Source organism: Euwallacea similis, chromosome 4 (genome assembly GCF_039881205.1).
Source record: "Euwallacea similis isolate ESF13 chromosome 4, ESF131.1, whole genome shotgun sequence".
Lineage (NCBI taxonomy): Eukaryota > Metazoa > Arthropoda > Insecta > Coleoptera > Curculionidae > Euwallacea > Euwallacea similis.
The window spans coordinates 7807612-7832605 of record NC_089612.1 but is presented as its reverse complement, the minus strand read 5'-3'; the positions used below and the strand labels follow the sequence as shown (position 1 = coordinate 7832605).

Here is a 24994-nt window from a genome sequence, read left to right as displayed (position 1 = left end):
AATAAGTTTTACGTGTCCGAGCATTTTTTCATAAATTCTCTTAGTTATTTAGAATTACTCGTGTTTCGTTTTCAAATGGCTAACCTGTATAACTCATGTACACGGCACAACAGTGAAATGAAATAAATTCAATATCTACATATTCCGACATATGTGAAAAAACACCGAGACTCGTCAATTATAGATTCTGAAATTACATCCTGCAACATAAAAATTTCATGCTTAAATTTAACCTCCTTTGTGTGACAGTTGCAACCCCCAAATTTTTATATTGGAAGTATAGGTTTGTGATACCTCATTTGAAAGGTCTTTTCATTTTTTATTCAAATTGTTATGGTATTAAACCTTATTTAAAAGAACAAAATCAAAAAAAAAATTCATGTAATTGTCGAAATTCTCGACTTAACTTTTCCAAATTGGTGAATAGGGAAGGGAAGATCGTTAGAATGGCCGGCATGATCACCTGATCTTACTCCAGTGGAGTTTTTCTTATGGGGATATGTAAAGTGTATGGTGTATAAAAGTAAACCACGCAATCTAGCTGAGTTAAAAAGAAGAATGACGCTTGCGATTAGATCAATTACGCCTTAGATACTGATTAATGTTAGCAGACATTTTTATTTACCGTTAGGATACTGTTAAGAGGTTCAAAGCATGCATTTTGAACATCTTATAGAATATTGAAATTGATTTCTTTTATTGTTTTATTACATTATCAATAACGAAATGGTATTAGTTATTAAGTTTTTAGTTTGTAGTAAACAATGTTGTGAATTACATTAAATGTAATTTCAGAATCTAGATTTGACGTGTTTCGGTATTTTTTTCGCATATATCAAAGTATATAGATATTGAATTTATCCGATTTAGCTGTTCCACGCTGTATAACACACAACATAACTCTCGTGACGCACGATTATTTTTTATGATTTTAGACGCAAACAAAGAACTTCTAGTTTCATATAAGAAGTTTTAAGGCGTGAAAAAATGCATCTGACACAATAAAGTGAGTGATAAAATGGCATTTTTTAATAAAGTGAGAAAATTCGTCCTCACTTTATTAAATTGTCACTTACCTGGAACTTCCTCGGCAGTGATAATAGTGACCGTATCAGAAGGATCCGATGAACCAATATCATTTTCAGCCACAATCCTAATGTGATATGTTGTAGCAGGGCGAAGAGTAAAAATTCCAGCCTCTGTCTGATCTCCCGGGATCAGCACTCTTTCCGACTGCTTATCCCAGCTGCCCTTGCTGGGTTTGTACTCGATAATATACTTCTTAATGGGCGAATTTCCATCATACGGTGAAACCCATGAGAGCTGCACAGTTTTGCCAGATTTATCCAGAACTTTAAGCCCGTAAGGTACTTCAGGAACTTCTTGAACAATCATGTTAATATTAGTGTCGTCACTTCCAAAGGCATTGGTAGCCACGCAGGTGAAGATAGCCGAATCTGAGCGTTCTGTACGTTTGATGCTTAAGTCAGACAAAACTCCATTTGGTAAAATTTCTTCACGGATTGTGTATCTGTTGTCGCCCTTGGGTTCTAGACGTTTGTTGTTGATATTCCACAAAATCCCTATGGGCTTCTCGCCTTTAGCTTCGCATTGGAGGACCGCAGGATCGCCTCGTCTTGATGTTTGATTGCGGTATTTGACTTCAAACTGAGGAGGAGCTGTAAGGAAATACACGTTAAATTTCTCTAATTATTTAATGAGAATTACGCACCTTGAACACTAATGAGTACCACTGCAGACAAACCAGACCCAATGCCATTAACAGCCTCACACAAATAATATCCCTCATTGGTTTTTTGTATATTATTAATCATAAGAGTGCCATCTTCGACTCTCACATCTGGGTTGTTAGGCTTAAAATCTTTATAGTCGCCAGGTGATACCCCTGGAAAAGACTCAGTAGTTTCCACAAATATTTCTAAATCCAAAACATACCAGTAGCCCTTTTCCATGTAACGACCGGCTTGGGGAATCCATCAGCTTTACACTCAACAGCGGCATCAGAACCTTGAGCAAATGCTTTATCTGTTGGTTCTAAAATCCACCTCGGGGGTACTAAAAGTGAAGTAGTTGCTGTAGATTATGCAGTTCTTCAAGCTGAAGCTCGAGTTGCATGCAGATGATGAAGAATGAATGGGGTGAGTTAATTTTTTGATTTAGCGGCCTTCAAATTTGCATCAATAAAAACTTTCCTTTTAGTTTCAAGGCCTCTACATCAATGTAAGAATTCTTGATTTGTACTTACAAAGCTTTTGCTCGCTGCACAGAAACTGATGCGAAATATACTAAGTAACATAGAAACCTGAACACCCAGTAAAAATGTTCCGATATCGCTAATATTTTGTGCAAATGTCAGAGGGGTCAAAGTAAGTTAAAGTACCAAGTAAATTATATAGTTTTAATTCATTAATTGAGATTTTTATAATTAACAATGTCCTGACTTGCCATAATTTCTTCCACATTCATTAAGGCGCGCAGGATGATGAGATGGTTAATGTCCTCCTGCGGTATTTCATTCCAAGTCACTTCTATGTCATATTGAAGTACTACAAGAATTTGAGCGGCGTTTATAAAGTTCGAAATCTCCTACTGATAATGTCCCACACGTATTCAATTGGAGGCAAATCTGGAGATCTTTGAGGCCAAGGCAGCAATTAAATCTGAGTTTATTGAAAGTACTCCAACGCTACCCTTGCCACGTATGGAAGGCATTATTCTCTTGAAAGATAGGATTTTGGAAGGTTCTTAGATGGAACCAAATAAAACTCCACTATTTCTGAGATGTACCGCTGTGCGGTCATATTACCTCTAATAAAGACTAGGGGTGACCTAGAAGTATAGGCAATAGCACCCTACACCATAACACCAACAACACGATAAACATGCCTTTCGACCAAAAATTGTGGATCTCGTCATTCCCCACGCCATCTTCTAACCCTTGTCCGATCGTTATGCGTGTCCAAACAGTACCTAAATTCATGGCTGAAGACTCCTCATTCTAGACTAATCGTTCTCTACTCCATCTAAGTAGATTTCGTTTGTGCTCCAGAGTTAAAGGAAAAACAAATTGTTGTCGATATTAAAATAGACCAGAGCTTCCGATTTGTCGGTATATATTTCGCATTCCAATAACTCTGCCGTGTTCTGCAAACCAATGATTGGCAATCACTCTGGTGGTAGAGAATCGATTCCATATTGCCAACAATCTTAAGTGACGATCTTGAAACAGTGTCGTCCTACGAACTCATCCGGTAACTGTGGCATCAAAAGTTAGCTTTTCTATCCTTTATAAAAATTTTCGAGAAAAAAAAACTCAAAATATGCAGGCCGATAAAACTGAAAATGTAATTACATCTTTTTTGTGGCATCATAAATATTTATAGAAAACATTATCGAAATTGGAATATTCTTACTAGGAGTTTGGGTTTCTATGTCACTTAGTATATCAGTTGTTCATGGTGATAACTTATACATTATTCGTGAGGTGTTTCAAGTAGACTTATTGCTATTTTCTTCGGCTAAATCGTTTCTCTAGCGACCCTTTTTCATAGATAGGGAAATAGAGGCATGTGATAAGGTGAAAACGAAAATCTTCAATATTTTTGTGCTATTTTGCCTCAGCAAGTTAGAACATATAATGATTAATATGATCATCAAATTTTTATATAAATCTTAACAAATATGTGTCCTCACAGCCTCACGTTCCCTTTCGCATTACTCTTAATGATCTTCAAAGCCCGGAGATCTTTAAATTTACCGTTGTTAGCTTGAGAACTACTTGGCAACTAACATTAGAGCTCGATGCAGTACTTTTTTCTGTAAAATGGTAAAATTTCTGAAGTCTTGATCAGTTAAATATTGCTTAAATCGATTTTATATTAAAAGAAAAATTATATTTATTTAATAATCAACAAAAATTTTAAATTGAATGTTTCCACCCACAGTTACATTGAAAACATTTCTATGTTAAGAGCTCACATTTACAAAAGGTCCTTTTTGTAGTTAAAGAATCTGTAATTCACTTGTAACGAAAATTCTCGAACATTCCAGACTGACTGAGTAATCTTATGATTAAACATGATCGCAAGACTCGTATTAAAATCAATTTTAAGATCATTAAGATCTATTCTTGATTCAAAAATGAATTAATTGTAACTGTGGATTAAACTTCTGTCCCTGACTGGATTTTTTTAAAATTATTAACGTGTCGTTAAATTTAATATCGATCTAGTTTCATTTCACTTCAACGTTTCTATGTAAATCAGCTTGCAGTTAAATTTAACACCTCATTACACAGTTTAGATGATTAAAATTCGATTTTTGAGGCTTGACTCACATTTTCAGTCAATTTCACTGAAAGCATTGAGGTATCTGTCTCTTCACAATACATTGAGATTATGCCTTCGCTTAAGGCTTTCAATACCTTCAATCAAAGGCTTTGAAAAGCATTATCGAGATTATAATTATTTGATTTTCCTAGGAAATAACTCCAGTTTTTGGTGTCTCGAACCCGATTTGAGTGATATAATCAAAAACCAAATCGCCGTTGACATACTGAAGGTGTAACAACTTTTAGATCTATCTACAGGGTGTTCCAAATCAGATGTGTTATCATTGCTATCTCTTAAACGATAAAAGTTACAGGGTCCTTTAAATTAGAAAAAATGTGCCAAATTGAATACTCTTTCAAGAACTGAAAATAATGTTACAAAATCATTTTTCCTTTCCAAGTTATTATGGACAAACTAAAATTTTGCAAAATTTTCTAAATAAATCGAAAACTAAAGGTTTTTCAGCAAAATATTTGATATAAAACCTTTATAGTTTTTCTATATGTACAAACCAGTAAATTTCTAAATTTTAAATATTGCTTAGTTTTTGAGTTAATGATAACAACTTGAGTTTTTCAATAAAAATACGGACCTGTATATTTTTTGACAGATTTTTAAAATTCTTAAGCAACTCCGTTACAATAATGTATCACATATATCACATTTTATGTTTTACTTCAAAAAAAGGTATCTTCACTTTTTCTCAATAAGCTAGGCCGGTTCTAAAAGCTCTAATTTAAAATTGCTATTATTATGTTGCTCAAAAATGTGGTGTAGGCAAATAAATTATTAATGAGGTCATAGATAACTAATAATAAATTAGTAATAATAGAGTTTAGAACATTTCCATATTTGAAAGTATAATAGATTATGAAAACCGGAAAAATAATAACTGAATAGGTATCAATAATTATTTTAAAACTTTCATTCACGTACAGATCTTATTTTCTAATTTGTAATAAAACCATTCTCTAATATTACCGTAATAAAATTTTAGTTTTTTCATAGCAACTTGTAAACTACCAATCATTTGACAACAAAATTTGTTTTTAGTTCTTGAAAGAGTATTAAATTTTACACATCTTTTCCAATTTAACCGATCCTGTAGCTCTTCCCTTTTAAGAGATAGTAATGACAAATCATGGGATTTATAACATCCTGTATAAAGTATCCATTAATTAGAGATTTAATCTGAGACTAATGAAGGTACATTTTAAAAATATCGACACTATACAGGGTCGCCAAAATAGAGTGGTATTTCTGAATTATTATGTTTTTTATCTCAATTTATCTGCTTTAGTTCTATAGGCAATTATCCTGAATTATTAAAAAGAGCCATAAAATAAATTTAAAATTTGTCATTCTTCATTTCACTTATAGGCAATTGGACAAATTTAAGTAACTTAACGGAAATCTTAATATTTTGATATTAGGAATTGATGGCCAGTTGTGTACAATTTATTATGGGGCACCCTGTAGATTTTTTCAAGATTATTTGTAATTAAAGTTCTCTATTTTCGTTTTAACTGCAGTTAGTGGAGTGTCATTTCGATGCTTAAAACCTGTTTTTTAAGCCAATGAACAGCATTATCGTATATTCATGGTGAGATTCTACCATAATGTTTTTTAAGGCTTTTGCAAATAAATACTCGTTTTTGGGTTCTGGGGTCATCGACAATTACTACTAATACAGGGTGTCCCAAAAATATACCGACTAGCTTTAGAAAGTGATGGGAAACATTAATGCAAGCTTTTTTTAAATAAACATATGTCCACATTTTATTTTTTTTTTGAGTAAAAAAAGGCAATATGATTTTGGTCATTATAAATATTTTTTATTCGTATTAAACGTTTTTTTTAATTGATAAATAAATGATGGCTTACAGTAATTGTTCAAAATATTGACCATTTGCTTCAATACAAAGATTGCACCGATGCTTCATTAACTCGCGGATCCTATGGAATATTCCAGGAACAGCTTCTAGATGTGTACAACTGGCTATTATTTTTGCTAAGAGGTCTTCCTCATTATGAATAACTGTTCCGTAGACCAGAGATTTGAAATAACCCCAAAGGAAAAAATCCAGGGAGTTGAGATCAGGAGAACACGCGGGCCACAGAATCTCTTCTTCCAATCCATATTGATAAATTTTTCAAATGAGAAATTAACGTATTTTGGTTTGTTTTGCGGACATATATTTATTAAAGAAAAAAGTTTATATTGATGTCCTCCACTGCTCCTTAAAGCTTGTTGGTATATTTTTAGGACACTCTATACATATATTCAATTTTACGCCAATTTTAAACACATTTCTGAATTTTAACCGCCTTATGACCTGTGATAAACCACTTCTGATATGTTTAATTCAGATTTGTCACGAATAACTATTATCAAGTGGTCGTATTTGCTGTGGAAAAGAAAGTCATACTTATATGAATTCAACTTAAAAATTCAATAAATCCTGAAATAATAGCTATATCTCCAAGTTATGATGAATTGGAGGAGTCTATGCTTAGGGCCTAATAACAATAGTCTACGAAACACGATATTCTGAACTAGTACTCATTTCACATATTTTCATAAGCTGTCAACATCAACTAAAGCTATCACAACTGTAATAGCATTTCTCATAAAAGTAATGAGTGGAAATCGTTTTTATCAAATAATCAAGAAGCTTTTTTCCTGGAGAAAGCACCAGAAATTGCGGTACACTGAAATATTTAACATGAAGGAAAAGGCACTTGGCATAACTCTCCATAGTTGATGAAATGGTTCTTTTGTCTTCTTCATTTTAAACAACTGGGAAAACATGACTAACATCAAATGAAAAACTAAATATCTCTGAAGGAAACTATTTGTCTCTAATCAAAAAAGCTGAATTTATCAATCACAAGCTGGACAAAACCCGCAGCTTCTGGCGCTCTCTAAAACTCGCCCCATTTTTATGCAAAGAACATAAAAAAATGAACCAAAATCCAACTTTAATGAACTTAAATAATTCATTTAGTTAAGGTAAATCATTCCCACTGCTAAAAAAATGTTCAATGAAGTTGGGTCAAATAAAATTATTCTAAGAGTGATGGCAACGGAAGAAGCATGCAAGAATTAACACAAAAACAATGAAAAAAGTGCTGGGAGGTTGGACAACGGGACACCCTATTCCCTCTCTCTCAGCTAAAGGACTGAAGGATCTAAGGATTTGAAGGTTGAGGATTCAATGCTGAGAGCTCGGTAAGCTTTATTAATCTGTTAACACTCAGTGCAAAAGTAGAACTTGTGCTGTTGAAGTATTAATCCTTGAAAATCGAGTCATTTGGTTAGAGTTAAAGACCAGACAACCAAATAAGTGAGAGGTAGCAAAGACGATCACCGTAGACATCCAAGGAAGCAGTATATTCAGCGGATCCGGCAAAATTCGATACTCGACAAGTGTAATTGCCAGCATTCTCCTCGCCAACAGCATCGATAAGAAGTAGACTGGTTTTGGCACCGACTTTTATGGTGTTGACCCCACTGCTCAAATCTATGGGTTTTTTATTGAACGTCCAAGAGATTTTTAAAGGCACATCGCCCTCGGACACCAGACAAGTTGCTTGGGTCGCATGGCCCGTGTGGGTTGCTGACTCTCCAAAACTGAACGGGACGACATGAGGAAAAACTACAAAGAAACGGCCTTATGCACACGTGTTTGTCACAGTATTAGCTAGGAGATTTTGGGGATTGCAGTTAAGTACTCAAAAAAGCTACACTCAAATTAAGTTCATACAAATATCAAACCATTGACTCGTAGCTCTGCTGTGAACGAATCTTCTGCGGCACTATTATTAGCATAACATGTGTAATTGCCAGCAATCGAGTGAGTCACAGACTCCAAAGTCAGCAATGAGGTGCGTTTACCCACTTGAGTGATGACTACCTCACTCAACAAGTTTACAGGGCTACCATTCAAATTCCACGTTATTTTCAAGGGCAGATCCCCTTCGGGTACTGAGCACGTCACTTGGGCAAATTGACCCTCATGGACTGGATTGTCTTCGAAGTAAAACGGCGTAACCCTCGGAGGTACTACCATGGGGGAATATATAAAGAAAGTGTAATTTAGAGAAAATATAAATAAGAAAAATGAAAAAACATCTTAATGATGATGAAGATGAGACAATTATTGATGAAACTACATCTAACACCGTTAGCGTGTACCGTTAACTCTTAAATAAGCGGAATGTCTCGTGATTCCTGCCTTATTTTTAGCAGCGCAAACATACTCCCCACTATGATAGTCTTTAACATGGTCGATGGATAATTGACTAACTCTTTTACTGCTACGTACAAGATTGGCTTCTTGGAGCGACTCTATCGGATGCCCGTTAAAAGTCCACTTAATACCGATGGGGAGGTCTCCTTTGGCGACCACGCAGATGACCGTCACCATATCCCCGGAGTTTACGGGTTCCTCACCGAAATCGAAAGGGCTAATTTGGGGAGGAACTGAAAATCATTGTTCTTGGTGAGTCTTAAGGGCAGGGGAAATGTGAACAAACACAAAATTACTAAAGTTAATGACCGTTGACTTGAAGTTCGGTGGTGTACGCTGAGGAGCCAGCAGCGTTATTTGCTTCGCAAGTGTAATTCCCTGCTATAGAATGTGAGACTGATTCTATGGTCAAGATTGAGCTGCGCTTCCCTACTTTGGCAACCACAATTTCTGCATATTTATCTATGTAATTGCCATTTAGCTTCCATTCAATGTTCAGAGGCAAATCCCCTTCAGCTACCAGACAATTTACTTGGGCATAGGCCATTTCATGTAACGGATTATCTTCGAAGTTAAAAGGAGTTACTCGGGGAGGAACTAAAAAACAGGTAAAGGAAAAAAGGGTATAAGCATGGTTGAAACAACTATAAAATTTGATGAAATTGAAATAACCGTTAACGAGAAGCTCAGCTGTGTGAAACGAAAGGCCAGCAGAGTTCTTCGCTGTGCAACTGAAATTGCCAGCTATAGCGTAAGAAGCTGACTCCACTGAAAGAATGGAGCTTCGTTGTCCCATTTTCGCCACGTTTACTTCCGTAAAGGTTTTCGTGCTCTGGCCATTAAGAGTCCAGGCAATAGTAAGAGGGAGGTCTCCTTCGGATACTAGACATGTGACTTGGACATACTGGCCTTCATGTAATGGGTTGTCTTCGAAGAAAAATGGGGTAATCCTTGGTGGTACTGAGGAAATACTGTTCGTTCACTGAATTTATTACATTGAAGAAATTTTTCATAAAAAATAGAATTTCTCTTCACGAACAACTCAAAAAACACTGTTTGATCCTCTTATCATATCGAGAGTGAGGCAAGAATATGTACAATAAAGGGTTCGCCTTTGGAAGCTAACACAATCCGTATATGGAAAATTACAATTTTAATGTATTTTTGAAGTTCGTATTTTTTTTTTCGGAAAAAACTTGATATTGTAAAAATATTTTCAACCTGATATGGCTTCCGGTTAAACTGGAAATTAAACCTTATTTCACCTTTTTAAATGGAATGTAGCAGTTTTTTTTTTAATGAAAATGGGCTTTTTCGTCGAAAATAAACCAGTTTTTTACGGCTTTCCCGACATTTATAGAGTTTTACTTAAAACTCAATTATCTACAAAAGTATTTGACATAAATTGATAACATAAATTTTATATTACAGGAAAATGAACAATTTTTTATAAACAATTAAAGGATTATGAACAATATTTCAAAGAGTTTTTGAAAAAAATAATTGAAACTTAAATTTTTAAATTAAATTTTTTTTTTTTTTTAAATAGCACCCTAAAATTATTTTTACACCATTAGATTGGTAGATAAAATATGAACAAATACGATATACACTATGAGTATCAAAAACTAAATCTTTTTGAGTAAATCGAAAAAACTATAGACTGCTTTATGCTGCGTAGTTAAGAGATAAATCAGCGCACCTTTACGCAATCAATTTGCTTAATGTTTATTTTAATTTTTTTTTTCAATGCCAGTTTTTGTCTACAAAAAAATATAAACTTCAAAAATACATTAAATTTGTAATTTTCCATATACGGATTGTGTCAGCTCCCAAAGGCGAATCCTGCATGTAATGCATGTAATGTTCTTTGAGTTTTAAATGAGAACACATCTTAGTATACAACATATTCTCAAAATTGGTGGTTAATACCAACTGCTTCATTTTAAATGATACGTGGCATACCGGGTGATAACATAAAGTGGGTGCACCCTATCGGCGTTTTACTATTTCATGCAAAAATTTGAAATTTGGTTCACCTGAAAATCACAGTACGAATTTCTTTAAAGAATTTAGACTGCACTGTTATTACTGGTTCGACCGGAAGTGACCCTGAACTTACTTTTTCGAATTCCATATCTTGAATTTTTAATATTTATCAATCCATTTTACTTACAATAAGAATATTTGAAAATTTTTTGAAATTATGTGATTTTGGACTAAACCCTAAGATGTATTAATATATTGAAGCTACCACTTAAAATAATGCAGTTGTAGATGTTACGCTTTTTGGAGACATCTTGTACACTCGAAAGTGTTGCCACTTTACGGTTTTTAGAGCCAATAACAGAGCTAACGAATTCTGTATAAAACTTTACCCAACTTTGACGATTTCATTTATTTATTTAAAAGCCACTGTAACGAAATATACAGGAGTCGTCCAACGAAAACTTGACCCCCCGTTAATGTTGAAAAATAAGGACTTTTCGGAAAATTCCCAAAATACGTCAAAACAATTGTTAAGGGGGGATGAATTTTTATATAAAATTCAACCCCCAAATTTCACCCTTATGTGCGTTACAGCAATTCTGTCAAATTTCAAATGGCACGAGGAGTCATGTGGTACCTCAAATTAAAGGTTTTTTCAAGACTATGTTGAATGGTGAAATGCGATTCAAAATCCATTGATTAGTTTTTAAGGAAAACAACTATAAGTTTCATAAAAAATACAATACAAAGTATGTTAAATAGTACTTAAGCAATGAAAAAACTTATTTGCTGATAGTAAATTGATTTGTTTGTGCTCACAAACAGTCTTTAGTTATTTTCATATGTTTATTTATTATTTTACTTCTTTTTTCTTCCCTTTTTTTTCAATTAATTTTTTTTAACCAAAGACAGTTTATGAGCATAAACAAATCAATTTTCTATCAACAAACAAGTTTTTTGATTGTTTACGTACTATTTAACGGAGTTTGTATTGTATTTTTTACGAAACTTATAGTTGTTTTCCTCAAAAACGAATTCATGGATTTTGAATCGCATTTCATCATTCAACGTAATTTTGAAAAATCTTTAATTTAAGGTACCCCATGACCCCTCGTGCCATTTGAAATTTTTGACAAGACTGTTGTGACGCGCATAAGGGTGAAATTTGAAGATTGAATTTTATATAAAAATTCTTCCTCGTTAAAAATTATTTTGCCACATTTTGGGACTTTCCTTATATTTCAAGATTAAGGGGGGCTCAAGTTTTCGTTGGAGGATCCTGTATAGTGAGCCAATTTGTATATTAGTAGCCACTTTTTAAATAATAACCAATTTTCTGACGTCTTGGCGTATATCAAACGTATTTTCCGAGCAATACCTTGCTAAGACACGAATGTTCATTATTTGAGGTAGTACCACAAGTACTGATGCTTGAGCGGTAAGAAAAACCAGGGAAACACCATCTGGAAACTACCTTAGAAGAATTATCGACTCGACACCCTATTAAGGACAACTGTGAGAATAATTGGCACAAACATAAAGAATGGAATCAACTAATAATACAAAACAACAAAAAAGTAGAGATGCACAAAAACCGAACCATTCACTTTCAGCTCAGCACTGTACAAAGCTTCTGCAGCAGTATTTCTAGCCCTACAGGTGTAAACCCCAGCGTGGGCATGGGATACAGACTCTACAGATAAAGTTGATGCTCTTTTGCCTGCTGCCGAAATTGTGATTTCTGGGAAACTGCGGAGGTTTTCCCTATTCAGTTGCCACTCTATCTCAATCGGCAGATCCCCTTCGCGGACTGTGCACATCACTTGGAGAAAGTCTCCGGCATTTAGTGGTTGCTCCCCAAAATCAAAGGGAGCTATTTGGGGTGGAACTGGAATAGTAGGACTAGGATAGAATGAGTTACATAACGAAGCATGCTTAATCATCTATGTACGTAATAACCATTAACGTCAAGGCTGCTGGAATATCTCTCAAGTCCGGCTATGTTCGAAGCTATGCATGTGTATTTGCCTGCATGTTGATGAGACACAGATTCGATGGATAGAGCAGAACCTCTTTTGCCGATTAACGAGACGCTAATTTCAGGATGTGTATTAACAGGTTCGTCATTCAGAAGCCAGGAAATATTTATTGGCAAATCTCCTCCCTTCACACTGCAGGTGACCTGGAGAAACTCTCCCGCATTAAGAGGTGCGTCGCTGATATCAAATGGAGCAATTTGTGGAGGAACTGGGAGAGAAAAGAGGAAGCTTTGTTGTGGGTGCATTTACACAAAAAAAAATGATCGATAAAGTAATATAAATGAAATAACCATTAACGGCAAGATCCGCTGAATAACTGGATTGCCCTGCTAGATTCTTAGCCAAGCACGTGTATTTGCCCGCGTGCGCATGCGCAACGCCTTCAAGGGACAAAATTGAACCGCGCTTTCCTGCGGGCATAACTGAAATTTCCGGGTACATTTCCAGTTTCTTATCATTCAGCAACCACTCTATGGAAATCGGCAGATCACCCTCTTTTACCGTACAAACCACCTGAATGAACGCTCCTGCGTTTAGGGGCGCCTCTGAGATTTCGAAGGGGTTTATCTGGGGAGGAACTGACAAATTGGAAGGATTAAAATAAATACAACCTACATAAAAGCAACATTATTAAATAGAGATATAATAACCATTCACATCTAAATCGGAGGAATAAGAGGCTTCTCCAGCTGCGTTTTTTGCAACGCACGTATATTTCCCAGCATATTCGTGAGATATAGACTCGATGGAGAGAATAGAACCCCGCTTGCCCGCTGGCATTGCCGCCAGCTCAGGATAAGTTCCCAACTTTTTACCATTCAGTAACCAATCGAAATTTAACGGTAAGTCTCCCTCTCGGGCGGTGCAAGTGACTTGCAAGTAATCCCCAGCGTTAAGAGGGAGGTCTGATATGATGAAAGGGCTTATCTGAGGAGGGACTGCAACAACAGGATGATTTGGAGGATTTGTGGTGAAAACATTTTAAAAAAAACGATAAAAAAAGGAGAAACACCATTGACGAGCAGCTCTGCAGTGTACGTGGCTTGTCCAGCAGAATTCTCGGCCTTGCAAGTGTAGTTTCCGGCATTATTGTAAGTCACAGATTCGATGGACAGAAACGAGGTCCTCTTACCCACGACAGCAATTGTGGTATCTGAATACTGATCTAGAGGTTGGTAATTAAATAACCAGGAAATGACCAAAGGGAGGTCTCCTTCGGAGACCGTGCATGATGCCTGGATGAACTGGTTCGCATGTACAGAAGTCTCACCGAAATCAAAGGACATTATCTGTGGAGGAACTGAAAAGGGACAGTTGTGAGGAGTCATTAATTCATCTACACGTTAAATAAATGGTGCTGAAGATCTGCATTAATTAATACCCTTAACGGTAAGTTTCGCTGTAAAGCTGGAAGTTCCTGCGTTATTTTTGGTAACGCAGGTGTAGTTGCCGGCATGCTCTCTACAAATACTGTCTACTGTTAAAGCTGATATTTTCTTTCCCATGGAGACTACTGAAATATCCTTAAAATCGACTAAGGGCCTTCCATTCAGTAGCCAGGCAAACTCCACTGGCATATCTCCACTTGAGATTATGCATTGCACCGACATAGTCTCACCCTCAAATGATGGCTCTTCACCGAATGAGAAAGGGTGGATCTTGGGGATGGCTGTTTGAAACAAACTTTTGAGTGAACTTGACAGAACTTAACACTAACAAAAAAAACTTAAAAACTATTACCCTTTACGACCAATTCGGCGGAAAAACTGGAATATCCAGCTTTGTTTGATGCTGTGCACGTATAGTTTCCCGCATTTTCTTTATGAATGCTGTCAATGCTCAGGACGGAAATTTTGCTGCCTACTCGGGCGGTATTAATTTCTGGATATTTAGCTATAGATTTTCCATTCAGTGTCCAGGAAAAGGATAGAGGCATGTCTCCACTAGAGATGTGACATTGCAAGGAAACTGATTCACCCTCGAAAGATGGGTCGTCACCAAAGGAGAAAGGGTGAATTTTTGGTACCGCTATAACAAGAAGGTTGTAGCCTTCAATGGGTGACCCTTTAAATTTCCCAATAAATCTAGTATTTTTTAAATTTATTCCAAGGAGCGCCTTCCATTGCGAGTATACACAGTTCCAATCTTTTCAATGATAGTTCTCTAATCATTATAGGGAATTTAAATCATGGCTTTGGTGATTCTTTCATCTTTTCAAAAATTGTGAAGGTTCATAAGGCCATTCTTGACGTTATGCCTGGAGAGCATATTAGCAAAACAATGCTTTCTTTTTGAATTTTTTAATACCGGCATTGGTTGAATTATATCTAAGTTAGATCGTGCAGAAGACCCAATTAGAAACTCATCGCTGTAGTCATATTGGGATCTCGAAAACTATAAAAGGTATGAAGTCACTTGAGTTGGGGCAAAGTTGGGCATTTTTGAGTTTTGTTAAATGCCGTTTTAAATTTGAAAAATTCCGATTACTTCTGAAGAAAATAATAAAAATCGAAATTTCCACAAATTATTTTTTTAAAGTTATTTTCAAAGATTTTTTAAAATGAATTTCACTTCGTCATGGGCGCTTGTGTTTCTTTATAAGATAACGCCATTATATTTTAAATACAATGTTTCGGAATTTGGGAACCATCATCAACTCCATTTTTTATACGTATACGAATTTGAATCTTAATAGTATTTTTGGAAAGCCTTTGATTTTCTTTGCCGGTTGGAACGAAATTTGGTAGAATATGGTGCAATTAGTTTCTTGTTTCCATGGTAACACTAATGCCTGAGTAGTGTTTTATTATTTTATTAATTAAAAATGTATTTTGCACTATTGCGTTTGTTTTATCTACAAGTATGGCATATTACTTAATTCAGAAAATTAAAGGCTTTCCAAAAATGCTATAAAAAATTCAGGTTCGTATATGAAAAAATGAAGTTGACGATGGTTCCCAAATTCCGAAACGTTGCATATAAAATCTAATGACGTCATCTTACAAAGGAGCACAAGTGCAAATGAGGAAGTGAAATTCATTTTAAAAAATGTCTTCAAATAACTTTAAAAAAATAATTTATGGAAATTTCGATTTTCTTCGATTATCTTCGGAAATAATCGGAATTTTTCAAATTTTAAAAGGGTATCTAACAAAGCTCGAAAATGCCCAACTTTGCGTTATTTTAAATGATTTCGTACCTTTTATGGCTTTCTAGATCCCAATAGTGAGAAGCGAATTTGAATTACCCTGTACTTCTAAGCTCTGACTCCATCAAAATTAAAATCCTGGTCAACCACTAATGACAAGATTGGGAAAAAGGGTAATAATGTGCTAACAATGCAAGCAAAAATAAAAAATGTGCAAATAACCATTAACTTGAAGTTCAGCACTAAAAGATGATTCTCCTGCCTCATTGGCTACCGCGCACGTGTAATTTCCAGCATGTTCATAAGAAACTGAGTCAATAAGCAAACTGGACATTCGTTTTCCTAGAACCGCCGAAGAAACTTCTGGAAAATCTTCTAACGCTCCGCCATTGAACTTCCAGATGAATCGCAAGGGCAAATCGCCCTCAGAGGCAAAGCACGAAACCTGGACCGATTGCCCAGAGTGTACAGGGTTGTCTTCGAAGTAAAAAGGTGTAATTCTCGGTAAAACTAGGAATAATATATAATATTAAAGGTAAAAATAACATTAAATAACTTGGAACTAAAAAGTAAGTTTAATACCCTTAACAACGAACTCGGAAGAAAGACCTCATCAGGACCAATGGCTTTAATGGCCATGAAAAAGTTATAGGCAAATCCCCAAAGGAAATTGCACACTGAACAGAAATGTGTAGGTGATGGTTCTGAACCGAATACGAAAGTGATCTCTCTGAACAGGATGAGAAAATTGTGGTTCTGAGCTGAATGAGAATGGATGGATTTTCGGAAGGACTGGAAGTTAGTAATGTGGTGCTTTTACAAAACATTAAACTTGTGCATGCAAATTTTATAACAAATGGTACCCTTGACAGTAAGCTCGGTAGTGAAGCTAGACATTCCCGCAGGGTTCGTGGCAATGCAAGTGTAGTTGCCAACGTGGTCTCTGCTGATACTATCAACGCTAACCACAGACATTTTCTTTCCAAAGGAACCTACAGTTATGTCTTTGAGTGTTGAAACAGGTTTTCCATTTAACATCCAAGCAAAGGACACGGGCATGTCGCCACTGGCCATGAGGCATTGGGCGGAAACAGATTCTCCTTCAAAAGACGGCTCATCTCCAAAGGAAAATGGGTGAATTTTGGGGAGAGCTAGACAAAAAACAGGAAAAGCGGGGATAAAACTAAAGTTTCCCAAATCATCAAAAACAACACAAAACTTCATTACTTCGCACTGAGTGTCACATGGGGAGCACTAACAACTAATTTATAGCAACTGGTACCATTCACATGTAACTCTGCAGAGTACGTAGCTTTCCCAGCTACATTTTCAGCTACGCATTCATAAACTCCAATATGCGTAGCACTGACACTGTCTATGCTTAGGGTGCTGAGTTTCTTGCTAACTCTAGAAGTTACTACTCCACCTTCATCTGAACTTATTCTCTTGCCATTGTGGTACCAAGTAACGTTTATCGGTAAATCACCTTTTGCTATTGAACAAGACAGCGATGCTGAATCTCCAGAATTGGCAGATTCTTCTCCGAAATCGAAGTGAAGGATTTGAGGGATTACTGAAATTATATTAAATTTCAAAGGGAGGGTGAAAAGATGGGTATTTGGTGGTGGAATTAAGTAAATAAAATCGGAATGAAATTTGGGTACCATTGACATACAACTCAGTGTTGTAGCTATCCGACCCGGCCAAGTTTGAGGCTTTGCAAGTGTAATTGCCCGCATGATCCTCATTTACGTCGTCTATAGACAAAGAACTGATTTTTTTTCTTGACTGCACGAAAACCCCATACTTTTCGTCCACCAATTTACCATTGTGATACCATGTCACGTTAATCGGCAAATCTCCTTTGTGTACTGTGCAAGTAACTGAGGTTACCTCTCCAGCACTCACTTTGGTCTCGGAAAATTCAAAGGGGGAAATTTGGGGAGGTACTGTAAACAATTTCAAAAAATGAAAAACTAGCCTTAAAATTTTGATTACATGCAACAAGGCTTAGAAATAGGTACCATTAACCCGCAGAGTGGTAGTAAATTCAGTTTTGCCTGCCTGGTTCTCTGCCAGACAGGTATAGGTTCCTGCATGCTCTTCGCTTACAGAATCAACGGTGATGGAACTTGACTTTTTGCCCACTTTGGTAACCTGCATTCCTACTATGTAACCAATGCTGATATTGTTGTGTAGCCAAGAGATATTGATGGGCAGATCTCCCTTGTGCACTGAACATTGGGCTGACACGTAGTCGCCAGAGTTTATGGGCTCCTCACCAAAGGCAAAAGGGGAAATTTGAGGGGGGGCTGTTTGAAATTCAGATCTCAAGAATGCAACGAATCACCTATTCTTCCTAGCTGAGCTAACTCCAACAGCACAAGTTTTTTGGTCATAAATTAGGGATAAAAATGCAAACATAAAATCAGTATTATCGGGTACCATTAACGTTGAGCCAAGAAGAATACGAGGCCATTCCTGCCTTATTCTCAGCTATGCAAGTGTAGGTTCCAGCGTGTTTATGGTCAACAGCATCAATGGTAATCGTACTGACTTTAAGCCCTACTTTAGAAAGCAAAATCCCTTCAACATAACCCATGCTTAAATTGTTGTGTAACCATGAGATGTTTATGGGAAGATCGCCCTTGTGTACCGAGCACTGGGTCGATACAAAGTCTCCTTGGTTGATCGGTTCAGACCCAAAATCAAATGGGACTATTTGCGGAGGCACTAAAATACAACATTAGCAAAGTTCTTTCGTCACTGAGTATCCCTGAGGGTTCGTAGAGATTAGGGGAAAACACTACTGGATGTATCGAGTAAAACACTGGGAGGTACCATTCACATTGAGTACTGCGGAATGTCTGTCAAATCCAGCTCTGTTGAGGGCAATACAAGAATATTCCCCTGCGTGGTCTGCGCTTACAGAATCAATAGTCAAAGAGCTCCCTTTTTTTCCTGTGGGAATCAGGGTTATCCCGAATTCCTGATGAATGGTGCTGTTATTGTGGAGCCAGGAAATGTTCAATGGTAAATCTCCCTTATGCACCAGACAATTTAGGGAAGCTGGATCTCCAGAATTCACGGATTCTTCTCCGAAACTGAAGGGCAATATTTGAGGAGCAACTGAAAAATTTACATGGGTGTAGGTTGCGTGGATGGGCACGGACTAAAACTTTTGCTACTGAGTGTTAATAAGGGATAACCCTGGATGTGGACTCGCTTATAATCACACTCTACCATGTACCGTTGATATTTAAAATTGCAGAATGGCTGTCGCGTCCAGCCACGTTTTGTGCCAAGCATGTATATAAGCCTGCATGTTCTTCTCCAGTTGAATCAATGGTTAAAGAACTCACTTTCCTTCCATTTTTCACCACTGAGACCCCAAAATCAGCTGTCAAAGTCTTATTATTGTGGAACCAACTAATAGTCACTGGAAGGTCTCCTTTGTGGACTGAGCAAGTGACCGAAGCCAAGTCTCCTGAATTAACCGACTCTTCACCGAAGTCGAAGGGCAGGATTTGAGGGGGGACTATAAGTTAATGAAAATATGGGAGAATTTTAGGAAGCAGTAGTGAAAACTAAACACAAATACTATGCACTGTTACCGTTAACATTTAAATTGGCAGAATAACTGGTTTTCCCAGCCCTATTCTCCGCCACGCAGGTATAAGTCCCAATATGACTGTAATCCACAGAATCCATGGATAGCATGCTGATTTTTTTGCTCGGATTGCTCACAGTCACACCCTCTTTATACCCAATGCTGATATTATTATGAAGCCATGCAATGTTAATTGGAAGGTCTCCTTTGTGGACTGAGCAAGTGACCGAAGCCAAGTCCCCTGAATTAACCGACTCTTCACCGAAGTCGAAGGGCAATATTTGAGGGGGAACTATAAATTAATTTAGGGTTGAAAGGGTTGAAAGGTTTATAGTGAAATTGGGGAAAAAAGGCACTGAACCCTGATTAAACCGAAGTTACCATTAACATTAAGCATTGCGAAGTAACTGGCCTTTCCAGCTTTATTTTCTGCCACACATTCGTACATGCCCGAGTGACCCTCGTTGACCGAATCAATAGTCACTGTACTAACTTTCTTTCCAGCTTTACTAATTAACACGCCCTCCTTATAGCCTATACTAATACTGTTGTGGAGCCAGGAAATGTTAATTGGGAGGTCTCCTTTGTGCACTGAGCATGTAACTGAAGCTGAGTCACCGGAATTTATTGTGTCCTCACCGAAGTCAAAGGGTGTAATTTGAGGAGGTACTAAAAACTTTGGGGCATTAATATAAACTCAACCTTTTACGTTTAAGTTAGCAGAATAACTGGACTTTCCAGCTATATTTTCAACAACGCACTGGTAGCTTCCAGAATGGACTTCATCTGCCGAATCGATGGTCAAAGTACTGACTTTTTTGTTTGTTTGTCCAACAGTTACGCCATTTACTAAGTCTACGGGTTTTCCATTAAAAAGCCAGTAGATCTTGATAGGGAAATCGCCTTTTGTTACCGAGCAGGTAGCGCTGACTAATTCTCCCGAAAAGACACTTTCGTCTCCAAAGTCGAAAGGATGAATTTGAGGTGGGACTGAAAGCACAAGGTCCCTTATGTCTTTAAAATATCGAGAAGGGAATAAATCGAATCAACCTATAAGCTCCTACAGTATCGGGGGAGAATGTTGGCATCATGAGAGAGACTTGGGGTTGGGGAATTTTAAAATAAAAATAAAACCATCTATCATAAAAATATAGCAAAATTTCCAAAGGAAGAAAAATAGTACTTGTGAAAGATACATTTGGAATTCAATGTTGGAAAATACACTTTTTTCGTTTAATTTAACTCATAAACAAACAGCTAAGTGTCCTAAATTGTAATGACCAAGCTTTAATCACGTGTTCTATGTCGAGAAATAAAAATAATACAATAATGCTTCGTAATCGAGACACAGGACGTGAAAATAATTTATTATTTGGTAATACCTTCAATTTTTTACTTAAAGTGATGAATTTTCAAACACATTCTGAAGAATATGCACGATAGGGCTTTTTTCAGGCATTTGCAAAGTATACAGGGGCACTTTTTCGGGGGTCACACCTCCTTTAATCACTCCAAATTTTTTTGTAATGCACCATAGACTGTTAATTTCCTGAAATTTTGATACTTGAAAAAATAACAATTAAACTTCCCAACTTTTCGTAAGCTGCAACATAAAGAGGTATGAGATTATCTAAAATAAGTAGAAAAATCAAATTTCAATGTTTTTCCATAATGGCCCGAAAACAGTCATAGGAATGAAAACAATTATAAAAAAAAGACCGATAATGACTTTTTTAACGAAACATCGGAACATGCAATCATGTGATCTATCGGTCAATTGGAGATAAAAATTGCTTCCAAAATACGAGTAAAAATATCAGGTCTGTATTTAAAAAATTGAAGATAGGGCCTGTATCTCACAAACTAAATAGCAAAAAGAACATCAATTAATATCGAGATGTGGTATTAACAGATGTTCTGTTAATAAAATTTCTTGATGATTTTTTTCGTAGAACCTCGCGTAGTGGATTTACTTTGGAAAAACAGTTGTGACAAATTTTGATTTTTTTTTTAGTATTTCGTAAACCAAATGGAATTTGTCTACTCAGTTTTATAATTTTCACTTATCATTAAATTTGGCAACTTTTGTCCCATTTAACTGAGCTAACTCTAACAATTTAGGAGATCGCAATAGTTACTTTAGTAATTGCGCCTCCCAATATAGTAAACTATACAGGGTGTTCGGAAATAACATTGAAATATTTTGGGAGGTGATTCTAGAGACTAAAATAATAAAAAAGTTCTTATAAATATAGATCAAAAATTGCTTTTTAAAGGGGTTAAAACTCCTTAAAAGGGGAACTCTGGAGATGATTCTTTCGCAATATTTTCGAAACGGTTTGCGCAAAAATTAAGAAATTCGGTATACTGAAATAAGTTGAAATGGGAAAACTTTTTTTGTGATAATAATTGCAGATTTTAGTCAAGGTTATCACACACACGGACGGAGGGTCATAACATACATAAATATTTCCCTTATTTTTTTGTTCGTGACATTTCGTAATTTTCGAAATCAAACTGGTGAATCGCAAATATTTTGAAGTAAAAAACGTCCTGTTGCTTCATCTCGTTAGGATAGAACGTTTTTCAGTAAAATGAGTCTATGAACCGATGCACAATTACACGGAAACCGAAATGTATCTTAATCAACATTGTGTGCATCCTTGAAACAGAAATATTTTTTATTAGTCAGCAATAACAAGGCTGATATTAAGAATTTATCACTTATTCACAACAAATGTTGAAAATGGTCTCCGTTTATCTCAATGGATGCTCTAATTCTTTTCTTCGTGTATTTCGATGTCCATGTAATTGTGCGTCGGTTTATAAAGACTCATTTTTCTGGAAAGCGGTGTATCCTAACGAGATGAAATAAAAGAACGTTTTTCCCTTAAAAACATTTGCGATTCATTAACGTGGTTTCGAAAATTAAGAAAAGTCACAAACAAAAAAGTTAGGACAACATCTAAGTAGGGGATCTCCTGTATGTGACGCCCCTGAATAAAATCTGCAATTATTAACACACAAAAAATTCCATTGTAACTTATCATAGTATACCCACGTTCATAATTTTAGCGCAAAGCGTTTCGAAAATATTGCGAAAAAACCATCTTCAGAGTTCCCCTTTTAATGGGTCCTAGCCCCTTTAAGAAGCAATTTTTGGGGTATGTTTATAAGAACTTCTTTTATTATTTGAACCTCTAGAATCACCTCAAAAAATATTTGAAGGTTATTTTCAGACACCCTGTATAGTATTTTAGTTGGTTTAACGTAGAATACGCGGTGAAAGCTTTACCATTGCAATTTAGGACATCCTGTATATTGAATTTGGTCATACATTATGGTAATTTTTAAAGTTTCAAGTCTTCGGACCATCTTTCCAACAATGCTAACCAAACTTATCCTCCTTGGTAGCTACGAAAACGTAGCTGCCATGTTGCTCTACAAGAAGCAATTAAGCAAATTGGTGAACCTTTAACACGTAATACAGCACTATAAATAGCCCTTCCAGCTGCATTTTCCACCACGCACTGATATTCCCCGGCATGAAAATCTTCAACAGAATCAATAGTCATAGTGCTCACTTTCTTATTCGTTTGTCCTAGTAAGACACCATGTAGCAAAGCTACAGATTTATTGTTGAACAACCACGTGATTGTAGCCGGGAAATCTCCTTTTGCTACTGCGCAATTGGTGCTCACCAACTCTCCAGAATAGACACTCTCGTCTCCGAAGTCAAAAGGATGGATTTGGGGTGGAACTATAAAGAGTTGACGTGTTCAAAGATGCATTAATGAAGAAAAGTTAGTGAGTTAAAAATGCTTAGTTTGGTGATCATGCTCATGTAGTACCATTAACGTTCAAATAAGCCGAATGTTTAATCGATCCGGCCTTATTTTTCGCTACACAAGTGTATTCTCCAGCGTGAATTGCTGAGGCGGATTCGATGGTAAGTTGGCTAACCCTCCTGTTGGTCTGTGCAATGATTATTCCATATTGATCAGTAATGGGTTGACCGTTTAGGTACCAATATATTTCAACTGGGAAATCTCCTTTTGAGACCGTACAGGTAGCAGTCACCAATTCAGAAGCGTATATTTCATCGGTACCAAAATCGAAAGGGTGAATTTGGGGTGGAACTAAAATTAGGATAAAGAAACAATAATTAAACATTGAGTACCCTGCGTGCACATGACTGTGGTTAAGGACCGATCGTTTGAAGTTTTCGTTTGATGTTCGGTTCGTTGCATTTTTCGTTTAACTTATGTTCGAATTCGAAATCGAATACGAGTTAACCGGAAAATAATCACTAGAGATGAAGGCATTCTAGACTTATGTTGGATCCTTGACTATTTATTCCATAAGATTTACACAAAGTGACTTTATGTGAGTCAAGAATAAATGCGAAAAATTAGACTTTAGACGATCTGAATGCTGACTGGGTCTATTTTACAGATTTCTGGGTAATGTCTAAAAAACTATTCTAAAATTTGTAATATTGAACCCACATTCGGGTTTTACATTTCAATTAATGCGTAACTTTTCTGACAAAATAGCCCAGGAAATTGATACTTGTCAAAATAAACCGTAATTTTGAAGACTCTGTCGCTTTCAGATTTAATCCCATCAAAGTACAGGGTAACCCATTTTTGATGGTTTTCACAGGTACCGTGGAAACTGCTGTAAATAGCGGAAAACGGTTTTCACAATAGTGTGCTACTTTTATAGCTAGCTACGTTTTTGAACTACAGAGTGATTTTGAAAAAATGCCACTTTGGAACCCCTCTTGTATTTTTACATTCTGGCTTATCGAAACGGAAAATATAAATTCCTAAGTAGAATTTTTCGTACAATTCAGAGGCGTACTCAGTTTTTTTATATGTTATAGTTTTTTAGTTATTGAGTAAAATTAGGTTTTTTTCTTATGGAACACCCGGTATATTTCTGCATAATAAAATTTTACTTGTAATTCCCTTTTGGAAAATACATAACACGATAGGGTTGTTTCTATATTAAGATTTTTTACTTTGACAGTTAAATTATATGTATTTTCTGGAAATTTAATTTAAGTTATATCAAGTTTCTTCCCACCTGATATGGCAGTTTTTGACAGTTCTAAAAAATATGATGCATTAGTGTTGTTATATACAGTGCAATGAGAATATTGAATAAACTCAAGAAATCTATTTCAACCGGCGAGTGTATCTAAACCTACTTAATTTTACTTGCTATTAGTTTGTTAAATTGTAATGAGTAATTTTTGGAATTCCTGCGCAAAGACAGCCTGAAAAAAGGTTTTATTCTCGACTTAAAAGAAATTTGATAAATTATGGCTCGTCTTGCAAACCACATTCGAAAATTTATAATAAAGGAAATAGGAAAATTTAAGAAGTTAACGTCCTAGCTAGGGTACCAAATAACACATCCGCCTCAACTAAAGAAATTTAAAATAATGTAAACCATGCAAGATCAAAAGTTTTACAAATATTACATAAGTATAAAGTCAAACCATACAAATATAAAATTGTTCATCACCTTTTTCCAGAAGATGCCAAACGTCGGTCTGAATTTTGTCATTGGTATCTGTAGGATTTAAACAGTGA

The 24994-nt window shown here is 36.0% G+C and overlaps 2 protein-coding genes across 39 annotated transcripts in view; both read right to left on the bottom strand.

Annotated features, from left to right (window-relative positions):
- Dscam1 (Down syndrome cell adhesion molecule 1) overlaps positions 1-24994 on the bottom strand; it is a 120137-nt gene that overhangs the window by 24759 nt on the left and 70384 nt on the right. For 4 of the 38 annotated variants that reach the window (XM_066388668.1, XM_066388671.1, XM_066388640.1 and 1 more), the window contains 4 exons: positions 23243-23530; positions 1957-2076; positions 1733-1906; positions 1077-1679 (listed from right to left, as the gene is read on the bottom strand). In XM_066388668.1, coding sequence (XP_066244765.1) covers positions 1077-1679; positions 1733-1906; positions 1957-2076; positions 23243-23530 — 1185 coding nt within the window. Of the gene's footprint in view, positions 1-1076; positions 1680-1732; positions 1907-1956; positions 2077-7723; positions 8012-8130; positions 8419-8914; positions 9203-9277; positions 9566-12553; positions 12842-12923; positions 13212-13645; positions 13934-14373; positions 14662-17063; positions 17355-17445; positions 17731-17805; positions 18094-18226; positions 18515-18622; positions 18911-19031; positions 19320-19772; positions 20061-20093; positions 20382-23242; positions 23531-24994 lie in introns of all 38 variants that reach the window. The other 34 variants (XM_066388655.1, XM_066388648.1, XM_066388674.1 and 31 more) reach the window with 18 other exon arrangements.
- LOC136408703 (coxsackievirus and adenovirus receptor homolog) lies at positions 13232-13608 on the bottom strand (the record flags this gene model as incomplete). Its single annotated transcript, XM_066389828.1, has 1 exon — positions 13232-13608. A coding segment is annotated over one exon (345 nt), but the record flags the coding sequence as incomplete, so codon positions are not given.